Source organism: Podarcis tiliguerta (genome assembly GCF_965153285.1).
Source record: "Podarcis tiliguerta genome assembly, chromosome: 5".
Lineage (NCBI taxonomy): Eukaryota > Metazoa > Chordata > Lepidosauria > Squamata > Lacertidae > Podarcis > Podarcis tiliguerta.
Genome location: NC_139538.1, coordinates 84,311,913 through 84,325,220, shown reverse-complemented (window position 1 = coordinate 84,325,220; position 13,308 = coordinate 84,311,913). Strand labels below are relative to the sequence as shown.

Below are 13,308 nucleotides of genomic sequence, written 5' to 3'. Positions count from 1 at the left end.
AAATCAAGCATCCTTCGACACTTTCCAGTGCATTTCTCCGCCACTTTCCTTATTGCAAAATGCCCGTTCTTTGGGGGATGCGGGTTCGTTGTACAGCAGCTCCAAATTCATTGTACTTGTGCAACCTTAATTTGCCAGTATGCAAAGCAAAAACAAAAAACAGCAACAGTCTGGAAACACCTCTGGTTCCTCTTGAACCTTAAATCATAAATAATCTTGACCATAAATCATTGTGGTGCTCAAATAAAATCAGGGAAGATGTGAGCCCACCCCTAGGAAGATGCCTTGTGCAGGATTTTCCCATGTATGTGCCTGCATAGTCTACAAAGGGCACAGATCATCACACTCTTCAGCTGCAAAGGCCATTGAATATTAGACACACAAGAGAGACGACTTGTCCAACTTGAATGAACATTTATGCTGGTTCTCCAGACCCTCTAGTGGTCATCTTTAATTATGAATATAGTAGTGTTAGTCCATGTAGTAGCCTCCAGATGTTGGTCTGTAACTTACATCAGCCTCAGGCAGCATAATAGCCAATGGTTGGGGTGATCAGAATTTTAGTGAACAGTAACTGGAGAGCAGCAATAGTTTAATGCAGCAATAGCCCTGGAACTCCTGAGGAGCAATGAGCAAATTTCATGTTAGTCACCCTCTATGCTGCACAACACACAATGTCTTCTCTGGTGGAAAAGTGCAACATGTTGAAGTTGATGCTCGGGGAATATACCTCCAGCGGGTGAAGGTTTAAAGGATCCAGTTGCACATTTAATCAGACACAGATGATCTTTGAAAAAAGCCATCACAAATTCAGTTTACCTTGTGTTCTTGTGTGCACTGTGGAAGACCTACACAGTCACATTACTTTGCCCCTACAGAGCCATGTTTCTAGCTGTCAGGGAGGCCAGCTCTTTTTGGTGTTTTTTAAGCATAGATTCCACTCTTTGGCAGAGATACACAATGCCATCATCTCCACCGTCAAAATAGGTACCTCTACCAGCTATAATCTCTGAACAATTTTGCTGGCTTTTAAAGTTTCCTTAGCCAGTTCTTCAATAAGGGCAGAAATACACCGCCGCAGTTTAATTGCCCAAGAAAAGAGCTTACATGTAGACACTAATCTTCTGACTTTACTGTCAGAGGAAGGAGTTCCCTAAAAGCAGTGTTAACTGACAAAACAAAACCAAGGCTTTGTAGCACAAACAGTGCAAAAGATTGGCATGAGTTCTGATAGGTGCTTTCCTATCTGGTCCACAGCGCAGCATCCCTTCCTTCACCTCCATCCCAAATGCATGTTTTGGGTACTTCCTCATTCCATATCCTTCTCTTTATTATACTAGAACTCTGCACCACTCAATGGCACTTGATTGAATAAGTATCCTGCATCCACTGCCAAACAACACGTAACACACACACAGAATTCACTGCCACATGTTGTGTTGATGGTCACTCGCCTGGCCAACACTTAAAAGAGGATCAGGCAAACTGATCCAAGCCTATCAGTTGTTATTAAGCCACGACCACAAACTAGAATCTCCATTTTCAGAGACAGCCTCAGAACACCACTTGCTTGGGCAGGGGCAACTAACACAAGGAGAGAGGGGTGTTGTTTTCTTGCCCTACATGTCAGATTCCTGGATAAATTTCTGGGCAGTGTTGGTAACTATTAGATCCGCCCTTCGTCTGATTCAGTGGAACTCTTGTAACATAGAATTAATTGCCACAAGATGTAGTAATGACCACAAGCAGAGATGGCTGCTTTAAAAAGTCTCTGCCATTAGCTGCAATAGCTGAATGACAGTTCAGTTTGCAAGCAGAATATTCCAGAATGCTCTACGCATCTTGATTCCCTGCTGGTGATCTTCCATCGGCATCCAAGTTTCTGTTGTGGTAAGTGGAATGCTGAACTACATGGACCTTGCTCTGATCCTGCAAGACAGCTGTTGTATTCATAGGTAAATATTCTGCAAATAACTGCTGACTCTTAAAAGCAAACAAATGTTTCGGGGACAATCCTCTTGTTCACATTTGTCTTTACCCTGAGCAACTATACCTCATTCTTCCTGCACCAGTTGTCGCATTTTCAAACTGCAATTACTTTCAATTCACATAACGATTAAAATACATTAATAGGGTGATTGGAGCTAATCACAAGAGTCTTGTCAAACACACGCATTGAGCTGGAAAGAAACTGCACTCTTTGGGTCATTTGTATAAGCAGAGAGGATCCCTATGCTTACTTCAGCAAACTCTGGATGTTCTTATCAGGTAGAGGCTGAACACAAACCTGTGATAAACAGTTTCATAGCAATGGACGGCACTAAAAAATGTTTTCTCCAGCTGGGATGTTAGAACTAGGTGGACACGTTTTGTGAAAGTGGCCTTTTAATGGTACTCAAGTTCAAAAGTGTATCAGGAATTTCAGCAGTTTTAAGGTGGGAAAGATTCAGTAACAGGCTTAATGGTGGTCTACATACTCGGTAGAATGGAACAGTGTGGCGGATGCTGTATGTATGGCTTCCCTATGAGGGATTGACAAACCTCATTCTCGGTTTCTCTGAGTTTGTCATCTTTACAATCTTAAGTTCAGTTTGTTCAATCTTCACATATGCTTGCATTTTTTTACAAAAAGAATATTTGTGAAAATTCATAACACTTTGGTGCATTTATACCCACGCATCCATTTCTCTATGCCATTTTGCCTAACGTACAAATTTTTGCAAGCAATCTGTCTTAGCAGAATGCCATTGCTAATGTTCTTTCCCGCTTATATAGACAGACATGTTTGCACGCACATCTTTGTAATATGTGCACTAATATGGGCAATTGGGAGACCAGCTGGTATCACACAGAGGGGCAGACTTGACCCCGAAGCCTTCATAATTGCCAATCCCTACTTTACAGTGACAGAAATTGGATTCTAGCCACACTGCGATTGAAGGCAACAATTTTGTGGTGCACACACACACACAAATCTGTATTCCTTCCTAACTGCAACCTAGGAGTGCTCTGCCAAGTCTCAAGTGTGAGAAAGGGGAGAGGGGGGTGTTGAGGGGAAACAGCCCCCTGGCCATTCATCCTGACACCACCCCCTCCCCAAGTAATGTTTGCTTATTACTGGCTTGGAGTAACTGGCTGTCTTGCCTAATCTCCTTTTCAGTGCATCGCAGGCAGTACTGTCGGGAAAGGCAGAATAGACTGAGGCGGTAGAGAGGAAGGCACTCCAGGCTGTGCACTCCATGTGCTCATGGGATGCACATGCTCCACCGCAACATGCCTGAGTGGGCATCAAGCAGACTGGTGAGTGAGGAGCAGGGTGGTGTCAACGGACTGTATGCGCCACCATGTGGGCTTACCTAATGGCAACAATAGACAATTGGCCATCTGCAGCGCCTCCACCACCCTGAAGGAACACCTGAAAAGGCTGGATTGGCTGAGTCCCCAAGGTAGGGACAAGAACCTCATGTCCGTGAGGAGCTATCATCCATTGTTAAGGGTGATAAAACATGCACGCCCTCAAACGGCATCAAAATATGAATGTGGTAGGAGAATATAAAATATTTGAGGGGGTCGCCCCCCCCCCCAAGTTGATAGGCATTCAAATGGTGGGTGTGGCACATCATGTGACTGATTATATGGGGGGCGGCTTACCTGGGATCCCCAATATTTTATTCAAGTTGGCATCCCTGGTGGGGGAGGGATGGGGCGGGGGAGAAGAACTGCTAAGCCAAAATAATTCATTTACAGGTCATATTTATTCCACTGTAAAAAGTCAATAGACTCCTTATATATATATACACACACACAGTCACCTGCCGTTCCACACAGTAGACACTGGCTTCAGTTCCCAATGGGATTCTGCAATAAATGTGGAGAATTTTAGCCTAATGCATAAGAGGAAGGAAGCACTAGATGAGACACATTTCACTCTGCTTTTGTGCTAAGAGGCCAGAGGTGCAGGAGGGGGTAACAGCATCCTCCTAAAGTGAAAGCGACCAGAAGGAAAATTTAGCAGCCTGTTCCCAAAGGAGTTAGAGCATCATGTACGGCCAATTCCTGCCCAGAAGCCTCTCACTTTATCGGGCACTAATCGCCCGAGTCTCGTTATCTTGTGAGGAGATCGTGAGTGCAAGCAAAGAATGCCTGGAGGGCACCCAGTGAGATTTAACTGAAAGGAGGAGAGCTTCCAGTACAAGACTTAGTCAAGATGGTACAGCTCACTCAGCACTGCAGAGGTTCCCCCTCCCTGTCCTGGGCCCAGGCCTCTGCTTCCTGTCCCACATTCTCTGGTCTTGTCCAGTGGGCAGATATTTTTCCCCCCAGCTCTCGCTACCCAGCAGAGTAGCTGAAGAGTACCCTGAAGAGTCAAGCCAAAGAGGGGCGATAAGGAAAGTCATATTCTCAAGTCAACGCCAAAGAATATAGGCAAGCAAATATCCGTAATAGGAGCGTCTCTGCTTAATTTCCTAGGGAATATAGCTCCTCTGCTCCACTCTGCAGGAAACGCCTACCTTCTTTCTTTTCTTTTAGATCACAGGCAGCAGAAGGTGTGTGCTGAAAAACTGACTGCTGCCCCCTAACTCTAAAGAGAAGAGAAGCTGGCCATCACCCACACAGAGATTGCCTCTGCACAAAAGGAGCCAAGGGCCGTGGAACAGATGAGCTGGGATGGAAATTTTGGCCTTAGGTCCACTGGGGAGGACAGCCACATTGCAAAGTGGCCTTCCACACTTCTGCTAGGGTCTTCCCTACAGCAATCATGGCTTCTACCAGACAGAGCATCCTGTACCACCATCACCCCTGCAGCCAACTGTCCTCTTTACTCCTCTCCTCAGTTGACTTCAGAAGCTGTCATGGGGTCAGTTGGCCGCTGGGAGGCCAGAAGAGGCACAGGAGAGGTGGCCTCTATGAGGGCTGGGTTCAGAATAATAGGTAGAGTCATAGGTGGCACTCCCACCTGCAAGGGGGAGGCCAGAGGCTGAAGAATAAGAGGTTGCTGTGCCACCGCTTGAGGTGCATCTTTCGCCGAGCTCACTTTCACAGGTGCTGCTGCTGGAGGGTGGAACTGTGGTCCAGAGAGACTGGAACTGCTTGGAACTGAAGCCGTCTCGGGGTCTGCTGAGAGAAGAGTATAGATTTTTCACTTGTTCAAGAGGAAAATTAGTCACCAGATGATATGTTCCATGGGGACGCAGGTGGCGCTGTGGGTTAAACCACAGAGCCTAGGACTTGCCGATCAGAAGGTCGGCGGTTTGAATCCCCGTGACGGGGTGAGCTCCCGTTGCTCAGTCCCTGCTCCTGCCAACCTAGCAGTTCGAAAGCATGTCAAAGTGCAAGTAGATAAATAGGTACCGCTCCGGCGGGAAGGTAAACGGCGTTTCCGTGCGCTGCTCTGGTTCGCTAGACCCGGAAGCTGTACGCCGGCTTCCTCGGCCAGTAAAGCTTGATGAGCGCTGGAATCCCAGAGTCGGCCACGACTGGACCTAATGGTCAGGGGTCCCTTTACCTTTACCTAATATGTTCCATGACCTCCCCAAGCTTCACCTAGCTCACTCTTGGTGTGTATAAGTACACACAAATCACTCCTTTTTCTCTTGGTTTCTTTTCACTCCCTGTTCCAGGGACTGCAATATCTCAAGAACCGCCTCTTTCCATATGAACCTACCCAGACCCTGAGATCATCTTTTGAGGCCCTCCTTCGTGTGCCCCCTCCTCGAGAGGTTTGGAGGGTAGCAACATAACAACGTGCCTTCTCTGCAGTGGCTCCCCATCTGTGGAATGCTCTCCCCAGGGAAGTTCATCTGACACCTTCATTATACACTTTTAGATGCCAGGCAAAATTTCAACCAGGCCTTTGGTTGATCCGATTTACATCCTATGCCCTTTTAAAATGTGTTTTTTTGGGGGGGGGGGGAGCTATTGGGTTGTTGTTTTTATTTTTATTAGGTATTTTGTGGTTTTATATCTTGATTTTATTCTGTGAACTGCCCTGACACCCCCGGGTATAGGGCGGTATACAAATTCAATAAATTAATAAATCGTCGTCATCATCATCGCACTGCCTCTACAGTCACCCCCTGTGACGTGCCTCTTCCAATTCCTATACCAGTTTCCCATTCTGTTTCTCATTCTGCATATATTTGTTTCTTTAACTCTACACCTTTAGCAGCTCAACAGATTCCTGTCCTCTTAAATGGTTTTACCCATTCTTCCTTGCTGCTCCTTAGGCTGGAACTCCCAGAACACAAACACATTCTTTCTCCCCTTCAAACCTCACCTCATCTTTTATGAGAATGCTTTGGCTTAACCTCTAACCGAAGCTTAAGCAGTGCAGCTGAATTTTCTCTCTTTTATCCAGCGCTACCTCTTCTTGGTCTAGCCCCATCTGTAACCCTTCAGCCGGCAGTCAAAAGCACTTTTAGTCAGACAAGCCTGTGGCCTCATTACCCACCTTGTTAAGGCATCTGTAAATATACAAATCGATGCATTTTACTGGTGTTTTTTACCTACTTGTTTTTATTTTTACTTTGTATTTTACTGCTGTTAATCGCCCTGAGCACCATTTGGTGGAAAGGAAGAATATAAAATTAACAAATACGGATTCCTATCCTCTGTTTGCTGTACTTCCCACATTCTAAGACTTTAGACTGTAAGCAACCTGGAACAGGGATATGTTTGTTGCTGGTTTGTTGTTTGATTAACTTGCATTAGTTTGTAAAGCATCATGTTCAGTGATGAGGAGATTTGAAAAATTAGTCATGCAATACTGCTGCTGCTGCTGTTACTACTGCCACCAGTTTGCAGCAAATAAGAGATCTGGTCCCACCCCTAAGACAGAAAAGGAGCAGCTGCAGGGGGTTTGTTTCCTCGCTGCCTGCCTGAAAAGGTGGCAAACTCTCGTTTCTGCCACCAGCTAGGTGGCGTAGGCCACTTGCTTCTCAGGAAGAATATGGCAAGAAGGAGACAAACATGATCCCATTCATCAGCCAGTGAAACAACACCTCTCCAATGCTTGCTTCCTCTTCCTCTTCCCATTCCTTTTATATCATGTCTATTAGATTGTGGTGGTGGTGATATAGAAGCAGCTCATTCTTGCAGGAACTGTAGGACTTACCAATGGCCGCCAGCTCAGGAGACTTCTCAGAGGGAGCTGAATGGGTGGCAGTCCTTGTATCCCCTCCAGGGGAATGTGGCAGGGAAGATACTGTTGGTTTGGGAGGATGCATCTCTATTGGTAAGGTAGGAACTGGGTCTAAATAAAAACAGCAAGCAAAAGAGGAAAAAAAAGATTATACCTCTCGAGGAAAAAGGCTTTCCCTTAAATCAAGACTGCGGGCTCCCACTCATGTCAGATCAGGCTGCTCTGGCAACACGGGACAAGACTATACACACCAACCCACACACGAGTATTCTCGGCTATGACAAGACATCAGGAGTCTATTCTAGCACGATCTGTGCAACAGCCCCGCTCCCCAATAGTCTGCATCATCAAGGGAACCAAGGCATGAACTGTGGTGTGAACCTTAACTTAGCCATCAGGACTGTTTGTGCCCAGGCATCTTTTCAGGCAAAGAAAGCAAGAGATGCACAACACTGGTTTTGGGATTGGCTTGGAGCTCCTTTCCTGTTGCTGTCTAGTAAAGCCTCAGATCTACTGCTTTCTAGGGTCCATCTCAAGCCACAAGCACTGGCTCCTTTCTGCAAGGAGCACAAGAAAAGGGGGAAAGAAATGCCTTAAGAGAACAAAATGAAAAGGAGAATAGGCTCTGGTGCTCATTGATGAAAAACTCTTTATTGCAGCTCAACACATTTCAGAGTAAAACACTGCCCCTTTGGAAGCTTGGAAAACTTGTGTTATTAATGTTCAAAAACACCTTGTACTCAAACTCTAACCAACTCAAGAACCAGCTTGGAAAAGTAGGAATGCAATCCTCGCCATCTATACTGAACTAGGTTTACAAGTTGATTAGATTTGAATAAGGTGGCTTGGAATTTTAAGAACTCGCACATTTCTCAAGCTCCTGAAGGAGTTTTACTACTAAACATGCTGAGCTAAAATAAAGAGCTTTGCATCAGTGAGTAACTAAGCATGCTTTCCTGTTTGTTTGTTTGTTTGTTTGTTTGTTTGTTTGTTTCATTTCTTTCTGCAAGGAACCTTGCATGGCCACTTCTACATACCCCCAAGTGCCTCTCTCAGAACGTGAAGCTTGTTCACAGATTCTAAACATAACACAAAGCGGTTGGCTTGCATACCTTGGATGACTGTCTGTTTGAAGAGCTCATCCCTCAGTTTTGGCAGAAAGCAGTCTATGCGTTCCCAGGTGATCTCCCAGAGATCAGAGTAGCCTGTTCGTGAGTCAGCACTGTGGAATATTCCAGCCGTGTCCATTACTAGCAGCATATTTTTCAGTGATTCAGGGATGGCCTCTGGCTGCAAGGCAAGACATATCTAAGACCTAAAATCTGAGATCCTGTACACTTTCTTCCTTCTGAATCAACTGCTCCCTCAAGTCCTCTTTTTAGATCACTACGAGAGGTTATCATGGGGCTGGCCAGTGGATCACTGGAAGACCAAGAAGGGTGGAAAGGCCCAGAGGGGTGTTAACATGGATTTCAGACATGGGCCTAGCAAGGAGAGATCCTAGAAACCTGAATGGGCAGCAGATACATACCAACAAGTCACTGGACCCAGAATGCATGTATTTGTCCATGAAATCCAGAATTGTCAGCCATAGTGCAGCAAAGGTTGGGAGGGAGAGCAGCGGAGACAAGTGCTGCAGAAAGACCTAGGATAGAACAGAAGATGACACAGTAAGCATATAGCATGAGAGGAAGAGGGGCCTAAGGTGGCTGCTCTGACAGCACAGGGTATGTTTAAGGTTATTTTAAAGCCCTTTAAAGCCCTAAACGGCCTCGGCCAGTACACCTGAAGGAGCGTCTCCATCCCCATCGTTCAGCCTAGACACTGAGGTCCAGTGCCGAGGGTCTTCTGGCAGTTCCCTCACTGCAAGAAGCCAAGTTACAGGGAACCAGGCAGAGGGCCTTCTCGGTAGTGGCACCCACCCTGTGGAACGCTCTCCCACCAGATGTCAAAGAGAAAAACAACCACCAGACTTTTAGAAGGCATCTGAAGGCAGCTCTGTTTAGGGAAGCTTTTAATATTTAATAGACTATTGTATTTTAATATTCTGTTGGAAGCCGCCCAGAGTGGCTGGGGAAACCCAGGCAGATGGGCAGGGTATAAATAATATATTTATATTATTATTATTATTATTATTATTATTATTATTATTATTATTATTATTCCTAGAGAGTTCTGCCCTGTTAAAGGATTCCAAACCCTGGGAATGCTGTGCCACACCTGGGCCCAAAAGCTTTTTTAAAGGCCTCTTGTAAAAAATCACCAGACCATGTGGCCACAATGCTTAAATCCTGCGAGAGTAATCAATTTAATGAAATGAACAAGGTTGTACACACACTACAATCTTAACACAGATGGCCAGAATTAAGACAGGCAATGTGATATTACTTCGAAATGTTGTTAAGCTTTAAATTCTGTGTATATATAACTGGGGGGGGGGGGCGTCCTGCACAAGCAAGGTTGTCTTTTTGCAAGTTATCCTTTCATTTCAACTGTAAAGGTGAAAATGTAGTTACTTAAAATAAATCCTCTCTAGCTCCTTAAAGCTTATTAGCCAACTACAAGGAGCTAAAACAAAGTCCTCACCCTGCTACAGAGATTGCAGGTGAAGTACATATAAATAGAAAAAGTTACTAGGAGAACAGACTTTGTTTTTGTTTAGGGACAATGAATGCAGGGCAGGAGGCTACTACACCACTTCCCACTTGGAATGGGGACACCAGCTCAAAAGAAGTAGCGATTCAAAGTGGAGACACTGGGTGACTCCTGAAAGCCCCAGTTCAAGTCTGCCCATCTCCACTGCCTAATAGACATAGTCATAGGGACCTTTAAAGTGATGTACTGGACGCGGGTGGCGCTGTGGGTTAAACCACAGAGCCTAGGACTTGCCGATCAGAAGGTCAGCGGTTCAAATCCCTGCAACGGGGTGAACTCCCGTTGCTCAGTCCCTGCTCCTGCCAACCTAGCAGTTCGAAAGCACGTCAAAGTGCAAGTAGATAAATATGTACCGCTCCGGGGGGAAGGTAAATGGCGTTTCCGTGCGCAGCTCTGGTTCGCCAGAAGCGGCTTAGTCATGCTGGCCACATGACCCGGAAGCTGTACTTCGGCTCCCTCGGCCAGTAAAGCAAGATGAGCGCCGCAACCCCAGAGTCGGTCACGACTGGACCTAATGGTCAGGGGTCCCTTTCCCTTTCCCTTACTTAACATTAGAAAGCTTTGCTCTCTGAAAAGTAAAGTAAGAGGTCTCGCACCTTGGAGAGGAGAGTAGAGGCTCTCATTCTGGTCTCCTCCATTCCACCGACATCCGCAGGGCTGATATTTTCTAGGAGTTTGGTCAGCAAAGGAAACAGCACCTATTATCCAAGATAAGCAGCACACTGGTAAATAAGGACAGGAGGCAAAATATAAAGTATGGGTTGAGAGCAAGAAGCTTTCCTGCAGTCTGACTTTTTCTAGGGGGCAGCAGGTGATCACAACAACATAAAGATTATTGGGAATGGGTCCAAGGGGACAAAGAAAAATAAGGTTGCCATAAGATAAATCACCTCCTCCAATGATGATACAACTACATCAATTCTCCTTGAACTGCTCTCTACCCTAGCTAGTTTTCTATTGACTTATATGGACGCACATCTTCCAGTGAATTGGCTGCAACTGAGGGAGGCAAGATGCAGAGGCTCACTGAAGGTCTGTGCTGACCACGGCTGATGGGAACTGTAGTCCAGAGCATCAGGAAAGCACCAGGTTGGCAAATGCTATGCAAGTAGGAATTTGCTGCCTACTTACAACTATGCTGTAAAGCAGGGGTAGGCAACCTAAGGCCCGTGGGCCGGATGCGGCCCAATCGCCTTCTCAATCCGGCCCACGGACGATCCGGGAATCAGTGTGTTTTTACATGAGCAGAATGTGTCCTTTTATTTAAAACACATCTCTGGGTTATTTGTGGGGCCTGCCTGGTGCTTTTATGAGTAGAATGTGTGATTTTATTTAAAATGCATCTCTGGGTTATTTGTGGTGCATAGGAATTTGTTCATATTTTTTTCAAAATATAGTCTGGCCCACCACATGGTCTGAGGGATGGTGGACCGGCCCACAGCTGAAAAAGGTTGCTGACCCCTGCTGTAAAGGGTCTACATGTCCTGCTTCCCATTGGATTTTTCGAATTTGAAGTGGGAAAACTCAGCTCGCCCTCAAAGGAGATGAAAGCCCCCTCCTCTCCCAAGCCTTCAGAACTGGAAAAAAATAGGATTTATTGCTGTTTCTACTTGAAATAGGGTCAGTCCCTTCTATCAGATCTGTAATATATGCTTTGAACCTGCCTAGATTTTCAAATGTACAGGTGAGATACCTTTTAGATAAAGGAAAGCAGAGCATTTGTTCTATTTGCCTTGAACATTTAGCCTTTCCTCTGTGTACCTTAATAAATTACTATATTGGGACCTTAATAAATAAATTGGTCCGTTTGCAGCCCAGAAAACTCTCCCTCATGCCTGTCCGTTGTTCTGCATTGCCACTTATCAGTGGCAATAAAGAGTGTTTGGCTGAGCCTTGCCCAGTGATGACCAGGCAGAGCTACTGTCTCACTTTCAATAAATCTCTCAGATGTCCTCCCTGCCTCAAGAAGTATATTCTGCCAGGGGAGGAAAAAGACTAGGAGGTGGAAGCAAGTTACACGGTTTAAATTGCGCCAGAACTCAGCAAGGTCTTGGGTCAGGAGAAGTCCTATCTTCCTCCACAAGCTTCCATTGCCTCCTTTGGAAAGATGAGCCCATTCGCCCGCATCCCTTGCCAATGTATCATAGAATCATAGAATCATAGAGTTGGAAGAGACCACAAGGGCCATCGAGTCCAACCCCCTGCCAAGCAGGAAACACCATCAGAGCACTCCTGACATATGGTTGTCAAGCCTCTGCTTAAAGACCTCCAAAGAAGGAGACTCCACCACACTCCTTGGCAGCAAATTCCACTGTCAAACAGCTCTTACTGTCAGGAAGTTCTTCCTAATGTTTAGGTGGAATCTTCTTTCTTGTAGTTTGGATCCATTGCTCCGTGTCCGCTTCTCTGGAGCAGCAGAAAACAACCTTTCTCCCTCCTCTATGTGACATCCTTTTATATATTTGAACATGGCTATCATATCACCCCTTAACCTCCTCTTCTCCAGGCTAAACATGCCCAGCTCCCTTAGCCGTTCCTCATAAGGCATCGTTTCCAGGCCTTTGACCATTTTGGTTGCCCTCCTCTGGACACGTTCCAGTTTGTCAGTGTCCTTCTTGAACTGTGGTGCCCAGAACTGGACACAGTACTCCAGGTGAGGTCTGACCAGAGCAGAATACAGTGGCACTATTACTTCCCTTGATCTAGATGCGATACTCCTATTAATGCAGCTCAGAATTGCATTGGCTTTTTTAGCTGCCGTGTCACACTGTTGGCTCACTGTAGGCATATAACAATACCTTATTGAAACAGGATTCCCACTCTAAGGCATCCAGAGCCTGCAGGTCATGCACAAGGAGAGCCCGCTGCAGGTAGGTCAGTGCCTGCATCCGCACCTGTCGCCTTGCATCACAACACAGGCAGGCAATACCTGCAAAGAGCGCAAGTTAACATGAGAGGGAGAATCTTCATTCTGCACCAAGCAACTCCAGCCCTTGCTTACATCCTTCACGCAACCTCCCCAAAAGCACAGAACCGTTGGGTGCTTATTAAATGTAGTCCTGGACCAGCATAGAGCCCTGGGTTTCCACAACAGCACAGCTGAAAAATGAATCTGTCACAGCAACCCATGGGCCTGTCACATAGAAATATAATTCACTCCATTACAATCCTGAGTTGCTGTCAAGTTTCTGGAGGGCTGTAATCTAGAGAACTGTTTGCGTGAGCCATTCAAATCAGACGTTCCGGTGTGTAACAAATCAGAAGAATCACAGTAGGGAGTCCACCAGGACCGGTAAGGAAAAGTTTATCATATTTTGGCATAAAAATCTTTCTTAAAAGCAAAGGGGGAATACTATTTGAGCTTCTCCAAGTGCAGTGAAAGTAAATAACAGGGTCGGTAGCAAGGTGCTTACTAGCAAAAGGCAGCTTAATCATGCTACTAGATTTGAATGGAAACTCCCTTCAAAAATGCGTGTGTGAGACTGGCATAGAACATCAAGCACATATAATAA

At 45.7% G+C, this 13,308-nt stretch overlaps 1 protein-coding gene across 23 annotated transcripts in view; it reads right to left on the bottom strand.

Annotated features, from left to right (window-relative positions):
- Positions 1–3,736: 3,736 nt before the first annotated feature.
- Positions 3,737–13,308, bottom strand: part of GBF1 (golgi brefeldin A resistant guanine nucleotide exchange factor 1) — an 84,051-nt gene continuing 74,479 nt past the window's right edge. For 8 of the 23 annotated variants that reach the window (XR_014511145.1, XM_083440255.1, XM_083440259.1 and 5 more), the window contains 7 exons: positions 12,595–12,725; positions 10,393–10,494; positions 8,673–8,786; positions 8,254–8,431; positions 7,115–7,252; positions 4,958–5,115; positions 3,737–3,858 (listed from right to left, as the gene is read on the bottom strand). Coding sequence is in view for 22 of the 23 variants with exons in the window: in XM_083440255.1 (XP_083296381.1) it covers positions 3,841–3,858; positions 4,958–5,115; positions 7,115–7,252; positions 8,254–8,431; positions 8,673–8,786; positions 10,393–10,494; positions 12,595–12,725 (839 nt within the window). In the remaining variant the exon portion in view is untranslated. Of the gene's footprint in view, positions 5,119–7,114; positions 7,253–8,253; positions 8,432–8,672; positions 8,787–10,392; positions 10,495–12,594; positions 12,726–13,308 lie in introns of all 23 variants that reach the window. The other 15 variants (XM_083440253.1, XM_083440268.1, XM_083440269.1 and 12 more) reach the window with 3 other exon arrangements.